The following is a 22,637-nucleotide window of genomic DNA, read 5'->3' as shown; positions in this document are numbered from 1 at the left end:
CTTTCCTTCTGCTAACTTTGGGTTTTGTTTGTTCTTCTTTTTCTAGTTCTTAGGTGTAAGGTTAGATTGTTTATTTGAAATTTTTCTTGTTTCTTGAGGTAGGCTTCTATAGCTATAAACTTTCCTCTTAGAACTGCTTTTGCTGCATCCCATAGGTTTTGGATCGTCGTGTTTTCATTGTCATTTGTCTCTAGGTATTTTTTGATTTCCTCGTTGGTTTCTTCAGTGATCTCTTGGTTATTTAGTAACATATCGTTTAGCTTCCATGTGTTTGTGTTTTTTACGTTTTTTTCCCCTGTAATTCATTTCTAATCTCATAGCGTTGTGGTCAGAAAAGATGCTTGATATTATTTCAATTTTCTTAAATTTACTGAGGCTTGATTTCTGACCCAAGATGTGATCTATCCTGGAGAATGTTCTGTGCCCACTTGAGAAGAAAGTGTAATCTGCTGTTTTTGGATGGAATGTCCTATAAATATCAATTAAATCTATCTGGTCTATTGTGTCACTTGAAGCTTGTGTTTCCTTATTAATTTTCTCTTTGGGTGATCTGTCCCTTGGTGTAAGTGAGGTGTTAAAGTCCCCCACTATTATTGTATCACTGTCGATTTCCTCTGTTATAGCTGTTAGCAGTTGCCGTATGTATTGAGGTGCTCCTATGTTGGGTGCATATATATTTATAATTGTTATATCTTCTTCTTGGATGGATCCCTTGATCATCATTATGTAGTGTCCTTCCTTGTCTCTTGTAATATTCTTTATTTTAAAGTCTATTTTATCTGATATGAGTATTGCTACTCCAGCTTTCTTTTGATTTCCATTTGCATGGAATATCTTTTTCCATCCCCTCACTTTCAGTCTGTATGTGTCCCTAGGTCTGAAGTGGGTCTCTTGTAGACAGCATATATATGGGTCTTGTTTTTGTATCCATTCAGCCAGTGTGTGTCTTTTGGTTGGAGCATTTAATACATTCACATTTAAGGTAATTATTGATATGTATGTTCCTATGACCATTTTCTTAACTGTTGGGTTTGTTTTTGTAGGTTCTTTTCTTCTCTTGTGTTTCCCACTTAGAGAAGTTCTTTTAGCATTTGTTGTAGAGCTGGTTTGGTGGTGCTGAATTCTCTTAGCTTTTGCTTGTCTGTAAAGCTTTTGATTCTCTGTCGAATCTGAATGAGATCCTTGCCGGGTAGAGTACTCTTGGTTGTAGGTTCTTCCCTTTCATCACTTGAAGTATATCATGCCACTCCCTTCTGGCTTACAGAGTTTCTGCTGAGAAATCAGCTGTTAACCTTATGGGAGTCCCTTGTATGTTATTTGTCGTTTTTCCCTTGCTGCTTTCAATAATTTTTCTTTGTCTTTAATTTTTGCCAATTTGATTACTATGTGTCTCGGCGTGTTTCTTGTTGGGTTTATCCTGCCTGGGACTCTCTGTGCTTCCTGGACTTGGGTGGCTATTTCCTTTCCCACGTTAGGGAAGTTTTCGACTATAATCTCTTCACATATTTTCTCGGGTCCTTTCTCTCTCTCTCATCTCCTTCTGGGACACCTATAATGCGAATGTTGTTGCGTTTAATGTTGTCCCAGAGGTCTCCTAGGCCGTCTTCATTTCTTTTCATTCTTTTTTCTTTATTCTGTTCCACAGCAGTGAATTCTACCATTCTGTCTTCCAGGTCACTTATCCATTCTTCTGCCTCAGTTATTCTGCTATTGATTCCTTCTAGTGTTGTTTTCATTTCAGTTATTATATTGTTCATCTCTGTTTGTTCTTTAATTCTTCTAGGTCTTTGTTAAACATTTCTTGCATCTTCTCGATCTTTGCCTCCATTCTTTTTCCGAGGTCCTGGATCATCTTCCAGTCATTATTCTGAATTCTTTTTCTGCAAGGTTGCCTATCTCCACTTCATTTAGTTGTTTTTCTGGGGTTTCATCCTGTTGCTTCATCTGGTATATAGCCCTCTGCCTTTTCATCTTGTCTATCTTTCTGTGAATGTGGTTTTCATTCCACAGCCTGCAGGATTGTAGTTCTTGGTGCTTCTGCTGTCTGCCCTCTGGTGGATGAGGGTATCTGAGTGGCTTGTGCAAGTTTCCTGATGGGAGGGACTGGTGGTGGGTAGAGCTGGCTGTTGCTCTGGTGGGCAGAGCTCAGTAAAACTTTAATCTGCTTGACTGCTGATGGGTGGGGCTGGGTTCCCTCCCTGTTGGTTGTTTGGCCTGAGGTGACCCAACACTGGAGCCTACCTGGGCTCTTTGGTGGGGCTAATGGCCAACTCTGAGAGGGCTCACACCAAGTAGTACTTCCCAGAACTTCTGCTGCCAGTGTCCCTGTCGCTTGGTGAGCCACAGCTGCCCCCCTTCTCTGCAGGAGACCCTCCAACACTAGCAGGTAGGTCTGGTTCAGTCTCCCCTGGGGTCACTGCTCCGTCCCTGGGTCCCGATGCACACACTACTTTATATGTGCCCTCCAAGAGTGGAGTCTCTGTTTACCCTAGTCCTGTCGAAGTCTTGCAATCAAATCCCGCTAGCCTTCAAAGTCTGATTCTCCAGGAATTCCTCCTCCCGTTGTGTTCTCCAGTTTGTCAGTCACCCATCCAACAGTTATGGGATTTGATTTTATTGTGATTGTGCCCCTCCTGCCATCTCATTGTGGCTTCTCCTTTGTCTTTGATGTAGGATATCCTTTTTTTGGTGAGTTCCAGTGTCTTCCTGTTGATGATTGTTGAGCAGTTAGTTGTGATTCTGGTGTTCTCGCAAGATGGAATCTTGTTTTTTTGGCTGTGTTATGTCTTTGTTGCTGCGCACAGACTTTCTCCTAGTTGTGGCGAGCAGGGGCTGTGCTTCGTTGCGGTGTGTGGGCTTCTCATTGCAGTGTCTTCTCTTGTTGTGGAGCATGGGCTGTATGTGTGTGGACTTCAGTAGTTGTGGCTCACAGGCTATAGAGCACAGGCTTTGTAGTTGTGGCTCACGGGCTTAGCTGTTCCGTGGCATGTAGGATCTTCATGGACCAGGGCCAGAACCCATGTCGCCTGCAATGGCAGACAGATTCTTAACCACTGCGCCACCAGGGAGTTCCTCAAGAACTTATTAAAACACATTTCTGTGTCACACTCCCAGAGTTTTTGATTCAGTATATTGGGGGTGGGGCTGATAAATTGCATTTCCAGTAATTTCACAGGGTTGTTGATGCTGCTGGTCTGGTGACTACACTTTGAGAAACACTGGTTACAGTGAGCCTGGCACTGTGTGAGAAACTAGTGTCAGATGTGGTCTCTAGCCTTGGAAAGCCTGCCTTCAATTTGGGATCTGCCTTCTATATGAAGGCACCTAAATGTGAGGCTCTGCAGGCCAGGTACCAAAAGAGTCTGAGAAGTTCATAGGAGAGAGAACTCTCGAGTATCAGGGAAGTCAGGAAGCTTTTACTGGACTATTGTGGTCTTTTGAGCTGAGTGCTTAAGGATCAATGAGTGGCACATTCCAGGCAGGAAAACACTTTGTGTGGAGGTGGAAATGTCACAAGACAGTTTCAGTGGGTGGCAAGTAGCTAGTCACTTTGAGTTGGTGGGTATTGTATGCTGGCAATTTGAAATAAGGTTTGGAAAATAATTCGGCCTGAGCCAATTGCTTGGACTTTGAACACTGAAGAGGGAGGGTTTCAGTAGAGGTGGCTAGCCGTGGGCAGGGCCTTATTCAGGGGTGGAGGAGAGGGCCGGTGGGTGGGGAGAGAATGTATAAGAAGGAGGCAACCAGCCAGGAGATCTTAACTTCATCATTGCATTATTCTGCTCCCAACTCTTGGGATTTACTTTTTTTTTCTTCTATGTTGGGTAGTAAATTGGTCCTGAAAACTGACCATGTTTACTAGTGGTAAATCATTACATGATTACCAGTGGTTCATTGATAATCTTGACAAGATTAACTGTGATTAAAAAAAAAAAAAAAAAAATCCCTGGAACTAAAAAAAAAAAAAAAAAAAAATGAGAGGCATGGGTGGGTTCTAAAATGTAAAAGTTTGAAAGTGTTGGTTTGGGTACAGCTAATGAGAACTTTTGTAGTTGGATGCGTTATTTGGGGAGATAAGTTTATTTGGATTTCCAGTTTCCGTTTTTTAGCAGAGAGTGATTTTTGTTGGACTTAAAAAAAAAAAGGAACAAAACTAACGATGTAGCGGTCACCATTTAGTGCTTTGACCTAGTCTCTATTTTGAAATATTGTAATATGCAGCTAATTCATATGGATTTTGAGAGTAATATGACCTCTAAAAACATAATACCTTTAGCAGATTGTCATATTTCTTTTAAAGTTTAAAAGATATTACTACTTCTATGCCCAGAAAGTAAAGATTAAGTGATAATTATTAATAATTCACCAAGCAAAAAATAAATCTGCATTTTCCTTATATCCTATTTTTTTAAATTGTAGTTGATGTACAATATTATGTGTTATAGGTATAAATATAGTGATTCACAATTTTTAAAGGTTACACTCCATTTATAGTTCTTATAAAATATTGGCTATATTCCCTGTGTTGAATAATATATCCTTGTAGCTTATTTTATACATAATAGTTTGTACTTCTTAATCTCCTATCCCTATTTTGCCCCTCCTCTGTTTCCTTCTTCCTATGGGTAACCACTAGTTTGTTCTCTGTATCTGTGAATTTGTTTCTTTTTTGTTATATTCACTACTTTGTTATATTTTTTAGATTCCACACGTGAGATCATATAGTATTTGTCTTGTCTAATTTATTTCACTTAGCATAATACCCTCCAAGTCCATCCATGTTGCTGCAAATGTCAAAATTTCATTCTTTTTTCATGTTTGAGTAGTATTCCATTGTATATGTGTATATATATATATATATATATATATATACCACCTCTTTTATCCATCCATCTGTTGGTGGACACTTAGATTTCTTCCATATCTTGGCAATTGTAAATAATGCTGTGAACATAGGGGTGCATGTATCTTTTCGAATTAGTGCTTTTGTTTTTTTCGGATATATACCAAGGAGTGGAATTGCTGGGTCATGTGGTAATTCTATTTTTAGTATTTTGAGAAACCTCTATACTGTTTTTTCCACAGTGGCTGCACCAGTTTACATTCCCACCAAGAGTGTAACACAGTATATCTTTCCATCTTCAGTTTCTTACATCAGTGTCTTATAGTTTTCCAAGTACAGGTCTTTTACCTCCTTAGGTAGGTTTATTCCTTGGGTATCTTATTCTTTTTGATGCAACAATAAATGGGATTGTTCCCTTAATGTCTCTGATAGTTCATTGTTGGTGTTTCCTTACATTCTTAATTGTTTTACTGCTCTTTGTTCTTGGTCTAAGTCAGTGCAAGTTTTTAAGATTTAGTGAAGCACCATAAAAATGAGGGGTTTTTTGATGGATTTTGATTTGTATAGATAAAAAGATTTGTAAAGATAAAGAGGAAAAGGCAAGTGTACTATTATTATCTTGGCCATAAGTAAGACTGAATGTGATTCTTGAACAACTTTTTAATTCCCATATGTTTATTATTGTGGTTGGAGCTCCCTTGTGTTTATGCTTGGAAAGTTTTGTTGCTTTCATGAAACTGCAAGTTAAAATCATATCTTTTTGAATTTTAGGTACTTACACTGTGAAATTTTATGATGGAGTAGTTCAGACTGTCAAACATATTCATGTCAAAGCTTTTTCGAAAGATCAGGTGAGAAATGTGGTTTTATGCTTTGTGGTATGAATAATGCTAATGTTATAGTTTTGTTTCTCAAAGTTGTTACATTTGTTTATGATGACAAAATCTTTCCTTCATCTGACATGGTTTCACCAGAAAGCAATACACAAGTTTTCAGAAATTGTAAATACTTGTCTTTCTCTCTGCCTTTTTCTTTTCATACCGGTTCTTTTCAGAAGTCCCAGTACTTGAGTACCATTACCTGTTATCTGTCTTTTTCCCAAAGCGCCTGGTTGTTATTCTTTTTTCTCTCTTCCTGTGCTCTGCCCACAGAGCTGTTTCTCCTCACAGGGAACTTGCTGAGTGGTTGAAGAGATGGAGATGTTTTCTCCTCATCTGACTTTGTCCTTCAGGTCAGGACCATGGCTTGGTGGTTACGGAGCCACCATTTGGCATAGATTTGGCAAGCACTTGTGCTAGATGTGCCTGGGTTGAAATTTTTGTTTCCTTTTGTCCCTTTCACCATCCATGTACTTGTCTAAGCACGTGTCCTGAGTTTTGATACTGGAAATAGGGTGCACACAGATAGATTCTGGCCATCTAGAAGTGTTGCCTACTTTCTTCATGATTTTTTTTCCCTTTTAGTTTTTTTCATATTTGTGTCTTAATGAAATAGCTGAGGGCAAAGATTTTGATTGTAACTAATTGTTATTTACTTCTTTGGGTGGTTGTTGATATGACAGTATTTGGTAATCCTGGAACCTTCTAATAAATTCTTCTGAACATACATTTAGCAATTCCAAAGCATCATGATACATGATATTGTTAAAGATAATCTCAAAAGTGTTTTTGCTTTTCTGGTTTTCCTCTTCAGAAAATTGACAAAATTATAAAGGTTTATTTAGCCCTGAAGATGTTTTCTCTTTGATCATTTGCTTCTCAGGCATCTAAGGAGCTACACAGCACTCTAAAACATTATTTTGGCCTTCAATTTGGCAATTTTTGTGTTACGTTTGTGGAAGGAGTTAATATGATAGAGGACTGTATTAAGAACATGTCCAGAACTGTCAGATTGTATCTAGAATCTACACAAATGGAAGTCTAGGGCTCCACATAACTAACGTTCATCTGTTTCCTCTGATTGATAGTACTCATGGTGCCTTAGCTTGGGGATGGGCACCTCACCCTGTGTGGATTTGTGGGTCTTCAGTCCTCAATTCCCAGCTGCCTCTGAGTGTCTCATGTCATCTCAGACCTGGCAGGTGGTCAAGCACAGGTCCATGGCTCCTGTTTGTTTTTCTTTTCCACGAGGACATAGTGGTTTGGATAAATAACTTCTCAGCTAGGCCACTTACAAAGCAAAACTTCCTACAAATATCTGTCAGACAATTTTTAAAGCTTTTTTCATATAGTATTAGAGTAGATTTTTTTTTTGTTGTTGTTTTTTAAATAGGATTGTACTGCCCTGAGTGGTTTGATAATCTATATTTCAGGAACATTTATCTTTTTTTTTTTTTTTTTGCGGTATGCGGGCCTCTCACTGTTGTGGCCTCTCCCGTTGCGGAGCACAGGCTCTGGACGCGCAGGCTCAGCGGCCATGGCTCACGGGCCCAGTTGCTCCGCGGCATGTGGGATCTTCCCAGACCGGGGCACGAACCCGTGTCTCCTGCATCGGCAGGCGGATTCTCAATCACCGCGCCACCAGGGAAGCCCAGGAACATTTATCTTTTTTTGAAGTTATAGAAACAATATATGTTTGCTGTAGAAAATTTAGAAAGTACAGAAAAGCGCAAAGAAAGTAAAAATTGTATAATTCTATCATCTAGATGCAATTGCTCTTAACATTTTAATGTATAGCCTTCTGTATTTTTTAAAAAAGATATTTATGTATATATATTTTTCTTTTCCAAATTTGAGTCATATGTTACTGTTCTATAACTTGCTCTTTTAACAAAATAACATTTTCCCAAGTCCCTAAGTACTGTATGGGAATATAGCTTTTAATGGCTAAGTAGTATTTATAATATGTATGTAACCCTACTTTGTGTAACCAGTTTTCTAATGGTCATTTAAGGATATTTGTAAATCTGGGTACACACGTCTGATTATTTTGTTAGCAGATTTCATTTCTAGGAATTCATTCTAGTTTAAAAGTATAAACATAAGACTTTTGACCTAAATTGCCACCCTCCCTTCCTGGTAGTTGCAATTTACATTTCTGCCAGCAGTTACTGAGGAGTGCTTGTTCTCAAACCTGGCTGCTTTCAGAAAATTTGGGGGACTTGAAAAAAATATTTTCTTTTAGTTTCTAACCACAAGGATTCTCCTTGTTTATTACTTTTCCCTCTGGAACAAATTAAACTTTTACTCACTGTGTATTTAGGCAGTCCTTCCTGCTCCTGGCAAAAATCTGTGTGCCAAGTGTGTGCTTGCTGCTAGGGATCCAATATGAACATGATGTGGTGGTCTCTGCTCTTCTCTTGAGGTCTTGGAAGAAAGATACTTACACAAATAAACTTAATTGTAGTTTTGGAAACTCCAGAGCTTTCAGAGCTGGCTTTATTATGAGACAGTATACTAGGACACAAGATTTTTAAGATGAATTTTGAAAAAGTAATTTAGGAGGAAAGTAACCAAGAAGCAGTACTTTCTCCTAATGGACAAAAACTCAGTAGCTCAGGAATGCAGTAGGTGGCTTGTTCGACTGAGCACAGCCTTTACCCAGTAGAGGAAGCAAAGACCCTGTTTTTTTTTTTTTTTTTTTTTTTTTTTTTTTGTGGTACACGGGCCTCTCACTGTTGTGGCCTCTCCTGTTGTGGAGCACAGGCTCCGGGCACACAGGCTCAGCGGCCATGGCTCATGGGCCCAGCTGCTCTGCGGCATGTGGGATCTTCCCGGACTGGGGCACAAACCCGTGTCCCCTGCATTGGCAGGCGGACTCTCAACCACTGTGCCACCAGGGAAGCCCAAGACTCTGTTTTTTTGTTTTTTTTTTTTAAATTTTATTTATTTATTTGTTTATGGCTGTGTTGGGTCTTCGTTTCTGTGCGAGGGCTTTGTCTAGTTGTGGCGAGCGGGGGCCATTCTTCATCGCTGTGCGCGGGCCTCTCACTGTCGCGGCCTCTCTTGTTGTGGAGCACAGGCTCCAGACGCGCAGGCTCAGTAATTGTGGCTCACGGGCCCAGTTGCTCCGCGACACGTGGGATCCTCCCGGACCGGGGCTCGAACCCGTGTCCCCTGCATCGGCAGGCGGATTCTCAACCGCTGCGCCACCAGGGAAGCCCAAGACTCTGTTTTTGAGATGGAAAATCTTTACAGCTTTCCAGTTTGCCTCTAGTTATCAGTTTGGGTTCTTCTCTACACAGGACATCAGCATCTGCTGGCAAACTGAGCCAGCCTCTGAAAGGCCCTGGGTCAGTGTAGTCATTCTTGGGAGGAGACGGATGGGGCAGGAAGGCATCTCTGTCAAAAAGATTGCTTCCCAGAAGTCGTCCCTGGGATAGTTGTCTGTCCCTTTAATTATTTTTTCGTGACTTACTAATCAAAAGGGAGATAGCATTGTCTCAGAAGGAATTGAACATGGCTGTTATTTTCTTTAAACTTAGGACTGGTTTTCAAACCCAGAATATGGGTGTATATTTTCATTGGTGCTTTCCGTTACGTGACCTGATACATGTCCTCTTTTAATTTCTTTGTCTTCATAAGTTTACAAAAAAAAATCTGATTTTATATTTGCAAGTAATCACAAAGTGTGTTTCATCGCTATTTTGCTCATTTTAGAATATTGTGGGTAATGCTAGGCCTAAAGAAACAGAACACAAAAGTCTTTCATCATCTCCTGATAAACGAGAGAAGTTTAAAGAGCAGAGAAAAGCCACAGCCAATGTGAAGAAAGACAAAGAGGACAAAGCCTTAAAGATAGAAAAGAGACCCAAACAGCCTGATAAAGAAGGAAAGTTAATCTGTTCTGAAAAGGGGAAGGTGTCAGAGAAGAGCCTTCCCAAGAACGAGAAGGAAGATAAGGAGAACATTTCAGAAAATGATAGAGAGTATTCTGGAGATGCTCAAGTGGATAAGAAACCTGAAAATGACATTGTGAAGAGTCCACAAGAAAACTTGAGGGAGCCAAAAAGAAAGCGAGGCAGACCCCCTTCCATAGCTCCTACTGGTGAGTTTCCCAAGTGTGTAATGCCAGAGTGTTCTTCTGTGGTCCTTTGTGGTTCTTTATAACTTCTGTACTTCAAGCCTTTGTTTTTGTGACTGACTTTGAGTCAACCTGTCATCTAAAAACAAGGCATGCCCATAGAGCTGAATTTTATGGGAGGCATATATCCAGGTGAACATAAGTTTCAGAAACATGTTCTTGACTGGGCTTCTGGGGTGACATAACTCTTCACTAGATACTTCAGCTTATATGTTAAAATCTAATAAGCTAAGACCTTTTGCTTTTGCCAATTCAAATGATTTCACTCTAAGTAAGCTTACTAGAATGTAGAATCTGGAAATAGCGTTTTCATGAGCGACATGAAAGGGGAAAGGAGAAGTAAATAGGCGTGGGCATCTGGAGGAGGTGACAAGAAAGAACACTGGACCTAGGAAGGTATGGGTACAGTTGAAATTGAGATCTCTGGAGAGTGATTATGGATCAGAAATTTTCCCCATCTAAATAAAAAGCTGAGATGGCTAATTGGTAGAGTCAAGGTTAGAGGATTTAGGGAAGAATACACAATTATTTTAAAAAGTTGAAATATGGAATTCTTCTAGAATAGCCAAGAAAGAAGCAAACCCTGAATTTTTTCCTAAGGCAAACATTTCTTCTCTAGATAGAGTTGCCTGAAGAACCCCCTGGATCTCTAGACTGAACACTGCCTATGATTATCTGGCAGTGGCCTTCAGACATTCTTGTTTACACCTTCTTTACATAAATATTGAAAAACTGTGAATCCCCTAGTTTTAAAGTGATACCTGGGGACTTCCCTGGCAGTTCAGCAGTTAAGATTCCACGTTTCCACTGCGGGGGTTGCTGGTCCGATCCCCGGTTGGGGAACTAAGATCCCACACGACATGTGGTGAGGCCAAAAAAAAAAAAAAAAAAAAAAGTGATATCTATTTTTTTGTTACAAGTTTGAATAGCTGCCAAAGGTAAATTTAAAATATAAAATATGACAAAATATATTTTCATCAAAACTGTGGAACTACAGAGTTAGCTCATCTGTTGTTCCCTAATGATGCAGAATGCAAAGCCAGTCCTATCTGTCAATCTAGACAGCTACACCAGACTTAATTTCTGTGGCAGAAACTCTACCTTTATTTACTTCAAATAAATGTATTAGTACTCGTTCCCAGTAGACAGCCTTCTTACATCTTCTAATTTTAAGGTATGAAATAAGACAACAGATTGATTTCTTCCTAGATGAAATAAGGCACTTCCCCCTTCAGTGGTTATAAGTGGGTTTCACTCTCAGGATCTGAGCATGCTGGAATTGTCCCTTCGCCTAACTAGGGCCTAGACCTGTGCTGTCCGATATGGTAGCTGCTAGCCACCTGTGGTTACTGAGCACTTGAAATGTGGCTACTCTGAATTGAGATGGTCTGTAACTTGTAAAATACACAAGGGAGGGAATTCCCTGGTGGTCCAGTGGTTAGGACTCTGCTCTTTTTTGTGCCGAGGGAGGCCCTGGGTTCAGTGCCCGGTCGGGTAATTAAGATCCTGCTAGCCGTGCAGCGTGGCCAAAACAAAACAAAAAACCACACTGGTTTTCAAATAGTACAAATAAACCCCACACACACAAAAAAACCCACCCAGGAATGTAAAATATCTCAATAATTTAAAATTATTGACTACATCTTGGAATGATGTTTTGGATGTATTGGGTTAAATAAAATATATTCTTAAAATTAATTTCACTTTTTTAACTTCTTAAAGTGACAACTAAAAATTGAAAATTACCTATGTGGCTTCCATTTATGGCTCTCATATTTCTATTGGACAGCACTGGCCTCATTGGCTTTCTCAGTAGGGTTCCAAGAGAGAATTAAGCTGTAATGCCCAAGGCATCTGTGACCTCTAATGAATTGACTTCTGCAAATTGAGAATGTTACTAGAATGATAAACCACTCTTGGGAGAATTGAGAAAATAACCTTTGTGTTCTGTTTTCAAATGAGGAACCCTAATTGAGAAAGTCCGGAGGTTTTAAACCTCTGGGCAGTGTACTGTGTTAAGATGTGAGATATAATAAGCAGGCCTTTTTATTAAGTGTAGGATTTCACACCAGATAGGATCAATTTAATAGAGAACTGGAGTTTTCCAAGCTTACTGTTAACGCTTGCCTGAGGCATTCCTCCCCAGTCAGAATTTTCTGAAGCAGGATTTGGGAAAGCTAATTGTTAACAACCTTCCCAGATAATTCTTACTGTAATAAGAGTTTGGGAAACACTGAAGTTCTGTATGGTCAGCCCCAGTTTGTATGTGGTATCAAAATGAAGAAGGTTTGCCAGTATCTAATATATAGTTCAAATCCCCTTTAAAAATTGCTTGGAATAAGTTCATTGACACAGTGGAGTCTTGAGCTCTCTAGATTGTACAGACCTTATTGGAACAGGATCTGAGCTGTTTGGGGAAGGTTGTTTGTGTTTAATTTGGAATGTGTGTGATCTCTAAGTTCCCACCCTTGGAACAAAATAATGTTGGCACATTGAGAAGATTGAACACAGGAAGAGCCAAGGAATTCAGCACTCTCATCAGGTTTGCCTCCTCAGAGCTCAGCCCTGTCTCCTTTGGCCGTTTGACATGGCAGATCTGAAGCTGCTGGTCTTAGATGAGTCTTTTCTCTCCCTTCACCCTTCCCCTCCCATTTCCTTCCCTTCCTCCCTCTTCTTTCTCCTGGCTGCTTCTGTCTCTTATTTCAACCTTCATCAGACCCCCAGCCCTACCTTTGCTTCAAGCTTCCCAATTTCTTTTTTTTTTCTTTTTTTAAAAAATTAATTAATTTATTTATTTTTGGCTGCATTGGGTCTTCGTTGCTACGCACAGGCTTCCTCTACTTGCAACGAGCAGGGGCTACTGTTCATTGCAGTGTGTGGGCTTCTCATTGTGGTGGCTTCTCTTGTTGCAAAGCATGGGTTCTAGGTGTGTGGACTTCAGTAGTTGTGGCATGTGGACTCTAGAGCGCAGGCTCAGTAGTTGTGGCACACGGGCTTAGTTGCTCTGCAGCATGTGGGATCTTCCCGGACCAGGGCTCGAACCCATGTCCCCTGCATTGGCAGGCGAAGTCTTAACCACTGTGCCATCAGGGAAGTCCCCCACTATTTCTTTTCTTTTGTTTTTTTCTTTTGCCTGCCTTTTGGATTCTCACCTTTCATCATGGGGGAGAACTTTTTAAGTGTTAGGTTTAAAAATACAGTGAGGAACTTCCCTGGTGGCGCAGTGGTTAAGAATCAGCCTACCAATGCAGGGGACGTGGTTTCGATCCCTGGTCTGGGAAGATCCCACATGCCGTGGAGCAACTAAGCCCATGCACCACAACTACTGAGCCTGTGCTCTAGAGCCCACGAGCCACAACTACTGAGCCCATGCGCCACAACTGCTGAAGCCCGCGTGCCTTGAGCCCCTGCTCCGCAACAAGAGAAGCCACTGTAATGAGAAACCTGCACACCGCAATGAAGAGTAGCCCCCGCTGGCTGTAACTAGAGAAAGCCCGCGCGTAGCAACGAAGACCTAACGCAGCCAAAAATAAATAAACTTAAAATAAATAATTAAAAAAATAAAAATAAAGAGTGAGTACTATCTAAGGGTTTAGCTTCTGCACTGCTAAATTATGTCAGGGCTGGAATTTCCAGTGTTAAGCAGCCTTGCCAGGCACTCACTATCAAATAGCATAGTCTCCTGAGAATTTTCTGGAATTTTTTTTTTTTTTTTTTTTTTAGGTATGCGGGCCTCTCACTGTTGTGGCCTCTCCCGTTGCGGAGCACAGGCTCCGGACGTGCAGGCTCAACGTCCATAGCTCACGGGCCCAGCCGCTCCGCGGCATGTGGGATCTTCCCAGACCAGGGCACAAACCCGCATCCCCTGCATCGGCAGGCGGACTCTCAACCACTGCGCCACCAGGAAAGCCCTGGAATTGTTTTTAAGAGGTTGTAAATGTTGACATTCTTTTTGGTCCTTCAAAATTATGACCAATGCCAAGCTAACCAATTTAGCAAGTAGAGGTTGAAAATAATAATCAAGCCATAGTCACAGGGTACACATTTTAAGAATTAGCCTGCCTGGTGGATTTCCTGAGTATTGTATAAACCAAATTTTGATAAGAAGATTTGATTGTGATAAAAATGACTTTTCTGTTGCTTTTGTACCCTCATATTTTAAAGCAGTCACGTTGGGGTATTTAAAGAGAGGGTTTCAGGAGATAAATATATGAATAGAGCTGGGTCATAGGAGAAACCAAAAAGATTCAGGAGGTCAGTCTGCAGGGTGTCTGCGTCTCCTAAAAGGAAGTAATTTCTCACCCATTTTACTTTTTTTTTTCCCTTTTGGCTTAAGTAAGAATTCCCTTTGAGGGCCTATTTATCATGCAAGGATGTGTGGATGTTTATATATATGTTTTATTTGCATATAATATGAGGATTGGTCACTAAGAAACTACATACCTATTTTTGTGTGGTTTTATATACATTGTAGCTGTGGATTCAAACTCTCAAACTTTGCAACCAATAACATTGGAATTGAGAAGACGGAAGATATCAAAAGGAAGTGAAGTCCCATTAAAACGTCCTCGGCTTGACAAAAATTCATGTGAGTCTTCAGTTTGTGTATGTGTGGCTAGAACTTGACATCCATTGGGTTAATTCCCCTGTGTCCATCTTGTCCCCTATCCCTTATAGACGCCGATGCTTGTCCTCGATCACAGGGGCTAGTGTGAGTGGGATGTGGTTGGATCAGAGGAGTCCTGCTAGAGGAAAAATAAATCTCAGAGCACAAGCTGTGTTAATGTTGGGGTCAGTAGTGTTGTCTCTATACCCATAAACTACATCTGATATGAATTCCCCTGGAAATTTAATGGCTTGGGAAGGGATGGATTTCATATGCTGAGTGAAACTTTAAAAATACTATTTACTGATTTTACTGTATAGTACAGGGAACTATATTCAATATCTTATAATAACCTATAGTGGAAAAGAATCTGAAAAAGTATATATATATATATATATATATATATATATACGTACACACATACATATGTACATATATATGTACATACCTGAAACTGTCACTTTGCTGTACACCTGAAACTATCACAACATTATAAACCAACTACACTTCCATTAAAAAAATACTATTTATTGATTTTTTTAAAAGTACCCTGTCGGCTCCAGAAAGGATATGTGATGGCTCTAAGGCTTTGTATACCTTACTGACTTGAGAAGTTAGTATGTAGACTTTTATGTTGGAAAGCCCCAAAATAAAACTTGTCAAGATTGGGACATGACCTTGGCACATATTTTCAGATCATGAATCCTTAAATTAGGAAAATTATATCCTGGCAGAAGGACTGTGCCTTTACTTAAAACTGTAAACCAGGATAGGGTATTTCCTTTCATCATTGATCTAATATTCCAGAAGTCTCTGGTTGAAGCCCTTATAGAGGCAGCCAGTCCAGAAATTTGTAGTAGCAGAATTATTTCTTCAGGTCTCTTGACTACAACTCTCTTAATGGTTTATAGCCCAGGAAAAGTCAAAAAACTACTCGGAAAACACTGACAAAGACTTATCAAGGAGACGGTCCTCCAGGCTGTCCACTAATGGGACCCATGAGATCCTAGATCCTGACTTGGCTGTATCAGATTTGGTTGATACGGTTACTACTGATCCTTTGCAAAACACATCATCAGGTACCAAGGAGTCTGAAGAAGGTGAGTCAGAGTCTGTTCTAGAATGGTCTTGCCAACATGCTCCCTGTCTAATGAGAACCAGTCTAAATCAGTCATCGTGTACTGCCTTATACAAGTTTTAGATGGTCTTGAAATCAAGTTATTGAATTGGCTGCAGTGTTTCTTGTATTCTTCACTGAAGATTTAATAGAAAAACTTTTATTTGCATTTGTGATTGGTTTTGCTTATATATGTCTGAATGTTGGGTTGGAGGTACAGTGTTTGAAGAGCCCTGTTCCTGTCTCTGTCTTTCTGATGCCATCTCACTCCAGTCCCTCTGCCTTTTTGTTAATATTTCCAGCAGATCCTCCCTTCACTTTAGCTTCTTATTAGCCTTCATCTTTGATATGCTCACAGCCCTGGCTATGTGTGCTGGAACCTGTGAATGTATTCTTGTATGCCATGAAATGAATGGTTCCCTCTAAAAAGACCCTGGCTTTATCAGTTTTTTTAAAAAATTAATTAATTAATTTTTGCCTGCGTTGGGTTTTCGTTGCTGCGCGCAGGCTTTCTCTAGTTGCGGCAAGCGGGGGCTACTCTTCATTGTGGTGCTCAGGCTTCTCATTGCAGTGGCTTCTCGTTGTGGAGCACAGGCTCTAGGAGCACGGGCTTCAGTAGTTGTGGCTTGCAGGCTCTAAGAGCGCAGGCTCAGTAGTTGTGGCTCATGGGCTGTAGAGTGCAGGCTCAGTAGTAGTGACCCATGGGCTTAGTGGTTCCATGGCATGTGGGATCTTCCCGGACCAGGGCTCAAACCAGTGTCCCCTGCATTGGCAGGCGGATTCTTAACCACTGTGCCACAGGGAAGCCCTTTTATCAGTCTTTTGTGGGACTTTTGGTTCTCAGATTATGTACATGTATATGTTCCCCAATCTTTCTCTTTTTCTTCTAGGTCAGTTGAAATCTCCTTTGGAGGCTGGCCAGGTCTCATCTGCACTAACTTGCCACTCCATTGGGGATGGATTGGGGCCTGCAGGATTGGAGTTGAACTGCAAGTCAATGGGAGAAAACACTATGAAAACGGAACTGGCTTCTCCCCTTGCTGAGTTACAAGAGATTTCTACGGTGGCAGGTTCATATTTAGAGTTAACATAATCCTCTTATACTTTTGCTTCTCCTTTGATTGTGAACTAAAAAAAAAGGATTTTCCTAATGATTTTATTTTCACCTTTTATTAATAATATTTTCTTATTTTAATGCTGTATACATTTTAAAAATGCTATATACTTGTCATTTCTGATATTGCCAATTTGGGTTTCCTCTCTTGATTAGTATAGCTAAGGATTTACCGATTTTTGTCGATAATTTCAAAGAACTAACATTTTACTTTAGTTTTCTCTATTTGTCTTTTTTTAATGTCATTGATTTCTGTTTTGATCTTTATTGTTTTCTTCCTTTAAATGTTTCTAGAAACATAGGTCATTAATTTTAGATTTTTCTTCTTTTCCAATATGAGCATTTAAAGTTATAAAATTTTCCACTAAGCACTGCTTCAGCTACATCCTACGAATTTTGGTATGTTGTATCTTCATTTTCATTCAATTCAAAATATCTACGATTTATTTGTTGACTGTGGGTTACTTAGAAGTGTGTTGTGTGTTGTTTCATTTCCAAGTATTGGATTTTTTTTTTTTTTTTTTTTTTTTTTGCGGTACGCGGGCCTCTCACTGCTGTGGCCTCTCCTGTTGCGGAGCACAGGCTCCGGACGCGCAGGCTCAGCGGCCGTGGCTCACGGGCCCAGCCGCTCCGTGGCACGTGGGATCTTCCCAGACCGGGGCACGAACCTGCGTCCCCTGCATCGGCAGGCAGACTCTCAACCACTGCGCCACCAGGGAAGCCCTGTTTTTTTAAAAAATTGATTAATTTTTGGTTGCATTGTGTCTTCGTTGCTGCACACGGGCTTTCTCAAGTTTCGGCGAGTGGGGGCTACTCTTTGTTGCTGTGTGCGGGCTTCTCATTGCAGTGGCTTCTCTTGTTGTGGAGCATGGGCTCTAGGTGCGTGGGCTTCAGTAGCTGTGGCTTGCAGGGTCTAGAACTCAGGCTCAGTAGTTGTTGTGCATGGGCTTAGTGGTTGTAGTTGTGGCGCACAGGTTTAGTTGCTCTGCGGCATGTGGGATCTTCCTGGACCAGGACTTAAACCTGTGTGCCCTGCATTGGCAGGCAGATTCTTAACCACTGTGCCACCAGGGAAGTATTTTATAGATACCTGTTGTTACGATTTATAATGTAATTCCATTATAGTCAAAGAACATACTCTGGAGGGTTTCAGTCTTTTTTGTTTTTGTTTGTTTTTGGCTGTGCTGCACAGCATGCGAGATGTTCCCGACCAGGGATTAGACCTGGGCTGCGGCAGTGAAAGTCTGGAATCCTAACCACTAGGCCACCAGGGAACTCCTGAACTGTCCCCTTTGTAATGTGAAGTATAACTCTGGCTTTGGTGATTGTCTTTTACTTGAAGTGTACTTTGTCTGATATTACTCCGGCTTGCAAAAAAGGTATTCCAGCTTTGCTTTCTGTATGCATGGTATATCTATTTCTATCACTTTTCTTTCAATATAACTATGTCTTTAAGTTCAAAGTGTGTCTTTTATAGATAGATAGTTGGGTTTGGATTTTAACTGCAATGTTTAGTTTAGTTACATTAAATGAAATTATTGATATAGTTGCTTTCAGGTCTACCATTTCACTTTTTGTTTTCTGTTTATCCTGTGTTTTGTTCTTTTTCTTTCTTGTTTTTTCAGGTCAATTGAATTTTTTAAAATCCCATTTTAATTCATCTAGTAGCTTCTAGCTTTACTTCTTAGCATTTGTTTTAGATGTTACTCTAGGCATTATGATATATATATATATCCTTTTCATGGTTTATTTAGAGTTAATATTGAACCACCTTATGTAAAATGTTATATAATCCATTAACACCCCCTTTTTATGCTCTAGTTATGACATGAATTGTATCTATATGTGCTGTAAAGTCCACAATTTAGTATTATAATTTTTGCTCTAAACAATTTTGTATTTTAAAGAATAATACAAAAGAGATAGTGCTTTACACACGTATCTACCATATCCAGTGTTTTTCATTTCTTCTTCTTCCTCTTTTTTTTTTTTCCTGTAGTGCAGGTTTCCCGGTGACATTCTTTTGGTTTTTGTTTATTTGAATGTAACTTTATTTAATTTTCATTCTTAAAGGATATTTTCACTGGATATAGTATTGTGGGTTTACAGTTTTTTCCTTTAAGTACTTTAAAGATGTTATTCACGGTCCTCTCTTGTTTCTGAAAGGAAGTTAGTAATCATTCATATTGTTGTTTCCCTGGTTGTAATGTGTTTTCTTTCTGGCTGCTTTCAAGATTTTCTTCTTTATCTTTGGGTTTTCTTTCTGGCTGCTTTCAAGATTTTCTTCTTCTTTTCTTTTTTTTTTTCTGTGATAGGCAGGCCTTTCACTGTTGTGGCTTCTCCCGATGCGGAGCACAGGCTCCGGACGCGCAGGCTCAGCGGCCATGGCTCACCAGCCCAGCCGCTCCACAGCATGTGGGATCTTCCCAGACCGGGGCACGAACCCGTGTCCCCCACATCGGCAGGCGTGGACTCTCAACCACTGTGCCACCAGGGAAACCCAAGATTTTCTTCTTTATCTTTGGTTTTTAGAAGTTTAACTGCGACATATTTAAATTTGTTTTAGTTTTGTATTTAACCTGCTTGAGATTCACTGAGCTTGAATATGAAAATTGATTTATTTCATCAAATTTATGTTGGACCTTTAGATACTGTCCCACACAGGTCACTGGGACTCTGTTGTCTTTTTTGTTTTCATTTAGTTTCCCCCCCTCATTTTCAGATTGAAAACTTTTTGATCTGTTTTCAAATTCTTCTCTCAACTCCAATATGCTTTTAAGCCCATCCAGTGATTTTTTTTTTTTTTTTTTTTTTTTGCGGTACGCGGGCCTCTCACTGTTGTGGCCTCTCCCGTTGCAGAGCATAGGCTCCGGACGTGCAGGCTCAGCGGCCATGGCTCACGGGCCTAGCCGCTCTGCATCATGTGGGATCTTCCCTCACCGGGGCATGAACCTGTGTCCCCTGCATTGGCAGGCGGACTCTCAACCACTGCGCCACCAGGGAAAACCATGGTTTTACTTTTTAAGTTGTATTTTTCAGTTGTATTTTTTAAAATGAGGTTTAGCAGTTTTTCATAAGTTTCTTGAATATTTTTATTTATTTATTTTTGTGAATTGTCTTTTCATATTCTTTGCCCACTTCCCCTAGGATTATTTGTTTTTATTATTGATTTGCCAAGTGTCCTTTGTATATTATTATGAGTTAATTAATTTATTTTTGGCTATGTTGGGTCTTTGTTGCTGCACGTGGGCTTTCTCTAGTTGTGGCGAGTGGGGGCCACTCTTCATTGTGGTGCACAGGCTTTTCATTGCGGTGGCTTCTCTTGTTGTGGAGTGGGGCTCTAGGCAAGCAGGCCTCAGTAGGCCAGTAGACAGACTGACTGTCTCATGTCAGTTAACTTAGTGCATCTCTGGTTTGTGGAGAAGATGGAAATAAGGTAAAGTGAGGGTGGCACAGGTGAGTCTTGGGAAAGGTGATGGGAAGATTTTTTGTTGTCTTGCTTCTTTATGTTGCACATAGGATTTTCTGGGGAATAATTTTGAAACCACTGCAACTAACTGAAGCACTTGCCCATTTTCCAGGAGAGTGTATAGTAATGGTAATGGTCCAATTACCTGGATCTTGAGCTATGAGGAGTAAAAGCAGCATGGATCCCATTGCTGTTCTCTTTTGGAGTAGTCTCTAAGCTATTTGTTTTCATGACTTAAATGCCAGAGGGGAATGCAGTTGAAATTGTTCTACCTGGGTAAGCATTTGTTTATTCTGTAAAAAAGAAATTAGAATAGATGCCCTTAGAAGTTGCGATCTCAGATTAGTCTCTAAATCTGGGCCCAGCCTATTTGGTCATTCACAGATAACCAAGGCTGTTGGAAAATGGGCTGCCGTCCATTTATTCATTTCAGTCGGAATATTTAACAAGTACCTACTAAGTGCCAGACTCTCTTCTAAGCAGTGTCATTTGTGAATATTCTACATGAACCATAGAATGAACAAGAGAGAAGACCCAATAGAAGTACAGGCTTATTCAGCTAATTTTTTTTTTTTTTAACTAAATACCTGTTAGAAATGGGGTACTACCATGAGGTGTAGTGTCCCATCGTTACGTTGTTAGTTATAAAATGAATAGGAAGTTATTTGTCACTGAATTATTAAACGTTTACAGATTATTTACTTTTAAATTAACCAGGTTAATTTCAGTGTAATGCCTATAATAGTTCTTGCAAATGATTTATTTTTAAATTAACATGATCTGGTTTAGTGTAATGCTTGCAGGATTTTAGGTTTCAAACACTTGTGTTCTTCCATGTTTTCTTGAGTAGGAGAGTCATTGACCTATAGCCATTGTAGTTTGGGGAGTTGGGAGTGTCTGTGGTCTGTCATCAACCATATAGTGGTGGAACATTGGCTGAGAATTCATTGTTCTGGGGGTTAGAGAAATGAATGAGACATCTGGTCAATGTCCTTGTAGGTCTTTCTGTCCAGAGGAATAAATAAGACTGCACGTACCTACCTGCATTACAAGAGAGACAGTTAAGGTGGTGTCATGAGAAATACTTAAAACTATGGGAGAGAAAACTGACAGTGGTAATGTGTGCCTGCCACATGGAAGTTGAACTCAGGATTAGCTTGTTGAGCCCTTACTATATGCCTTGGAGCTCTGCTGTCAGTGAATGGGGCACTCTTGGTCTTAGTGTTCCTTAAATGCCCTTTGGATCAGACTATGGAGAGAGGTGATATTTAGGTTGGTGGTTTGGGGGCAGGGGTGGAAGAATATGGAACTTGCACAGGGCCTTGAAGGATGAGTATCACTTAGGTATTTGGAGATGGAGGCAGAGCAGTATCAACAGCATAATCATAGGGTGTTTTCCGAGACTATTAAGTGTGCTTTCTGACTTAATTGCAGGCTTCCTAAAGTGGGTTAAGGCTGAGCAGGTAAGTTGCTGCCAAACTGAGGTCAGTTGCTTTGAGTTGCTTTTTTGTTTATGGAGCTATTGGAAACTCTTCCTTTGCAGGATAGGGAGATAGCTATCAAATGTTCACTTGGATCTCTGTTGGTAAGGTTGCTTTCCTTCTGCTTAGCTGTTCTGTGGCCTTAAGGCATTTTAATGTATTTTTTAATAAATTGTTTGACAATAAGTTGCAGACTTTTACCCCTGAATATTTTGATGTATATTTCCTAAAAAATGAGGGCATTCTCTTATGTTACCACAATTATCAAAATCAGGACCTTATTCATACTCCACCAGGGATTTTATTGGCACCTTTTTACCTCATTTATGGAAGTGATCTTGTCTTCATTCAGCGCTTTCTTTTTTGGTAAGTTGCTTATTTATTTATTTATTTATTTATTTATTTTATGTTGGGGGTAAGAGTTAATTTATTTTCGCTGTGTTGGGTCTTCATTTGTGTGCGAGGGCTTTTTTCTCCAGTTGCGGCAAGCGGGGGCCACTCTTCATCGCGGTGCGTGGGCCTCTCACTTTTGCAGCCTCTCTTGTTGTGGAGCACAGGCTCCAGACGCACAGGCTCAGTAGTTGTGGCTCATGGGCTTAGCTGCTCTGTGGCATGTGGGATCTTCCCAGACCAGGGCGCGAACCCATGTCCCCTGCATTGGCAGGCAGATTCTCAACCACTGCGCCACCAGGGAAGCCCAGTTGCTTTTTTATATTCATAAATTTGTAGAGAAATCTAGAAAAGTACAAGAACAATGAAACTAACATTCATGTGTCCCACCACCCAGAACTGTTGGTATCTGGTCATGAGTGAGTGCCTCAGGTCCTTACTCTGGCCCGCAGTGGCCCTGCTTCTTCTGGCTACCTGTAACCTCTCCAGTTTCATCTTTCCTCAGTCTCTCTCCTTCCTGCTGCCTCTGCTCCAGCCACAGGCCTCCTTGCTATCCTGCAGGCACAACAGGTACACTCTCACCTCTGGGCTTTCA

General features: G+C 40.4%; 1 protein-coding gene across 20 annotated transcripts in view; it reads left to right on the top strand.

The window, feature by feature from the left end:
* PHF20 (PHD finger protein 20) overlaps positions 1–22,637 on the top strand; it is a 134,894-nt gene that overhangs the window by 51,980 nt on the left and 60,277 nt on the right. For 7 of the 20 annotated variants that reach the window (XM_059037977.2, XM_059037978.2, XM_067013661.1 and 4 more), the window contains 5 exons: positions 5,615–5,694; positions 9,442–9,829; positions 14,340–14,453; positions 15,383–15,571; positions 16,479–16,658. In XM_059037977.2, coding sequence (XP_058893960.1) covers positions 5,615–5,694; positions 9,442–9,829; positions 14,340–14,453; positions 15,383–15,571; positions 16,479–16,658 — 951 coding nt within the window. Of the gene's footprint in view, positions 1–5,614; positions 5,695–9,441; positions 9,830–14,339; positions 14,454–15,382; positions 15,572–16,478; positions 16,659–21,605; positions 21,635–21,948; positions 22,019–22,637 lie in introns of all 20 variants that reach the window. The other 13 variants (XM_067013656.1, XM_067013652.1, XM_067013669.1 and 10 more) reach the window with 5 other exon arrangements.

The sequence above is a fragment of the Kogia breviceps genome, chromosome 14, assembly GCF_026419965.1.
Source record: "Kogia breviceps isolate mKogBre1 chromosome 14, mKogBre1 haplotype 1, whole genome shotgun sequence".
NCBI lineage: Eukaryota > Metazoa > Chordata > Mammalia > Artiodactyla > Physeteridae > Kogia > Kogia breviceps.
This window is presented reverse-complemented; position numbering and strand designations above follow the sequence as displayed.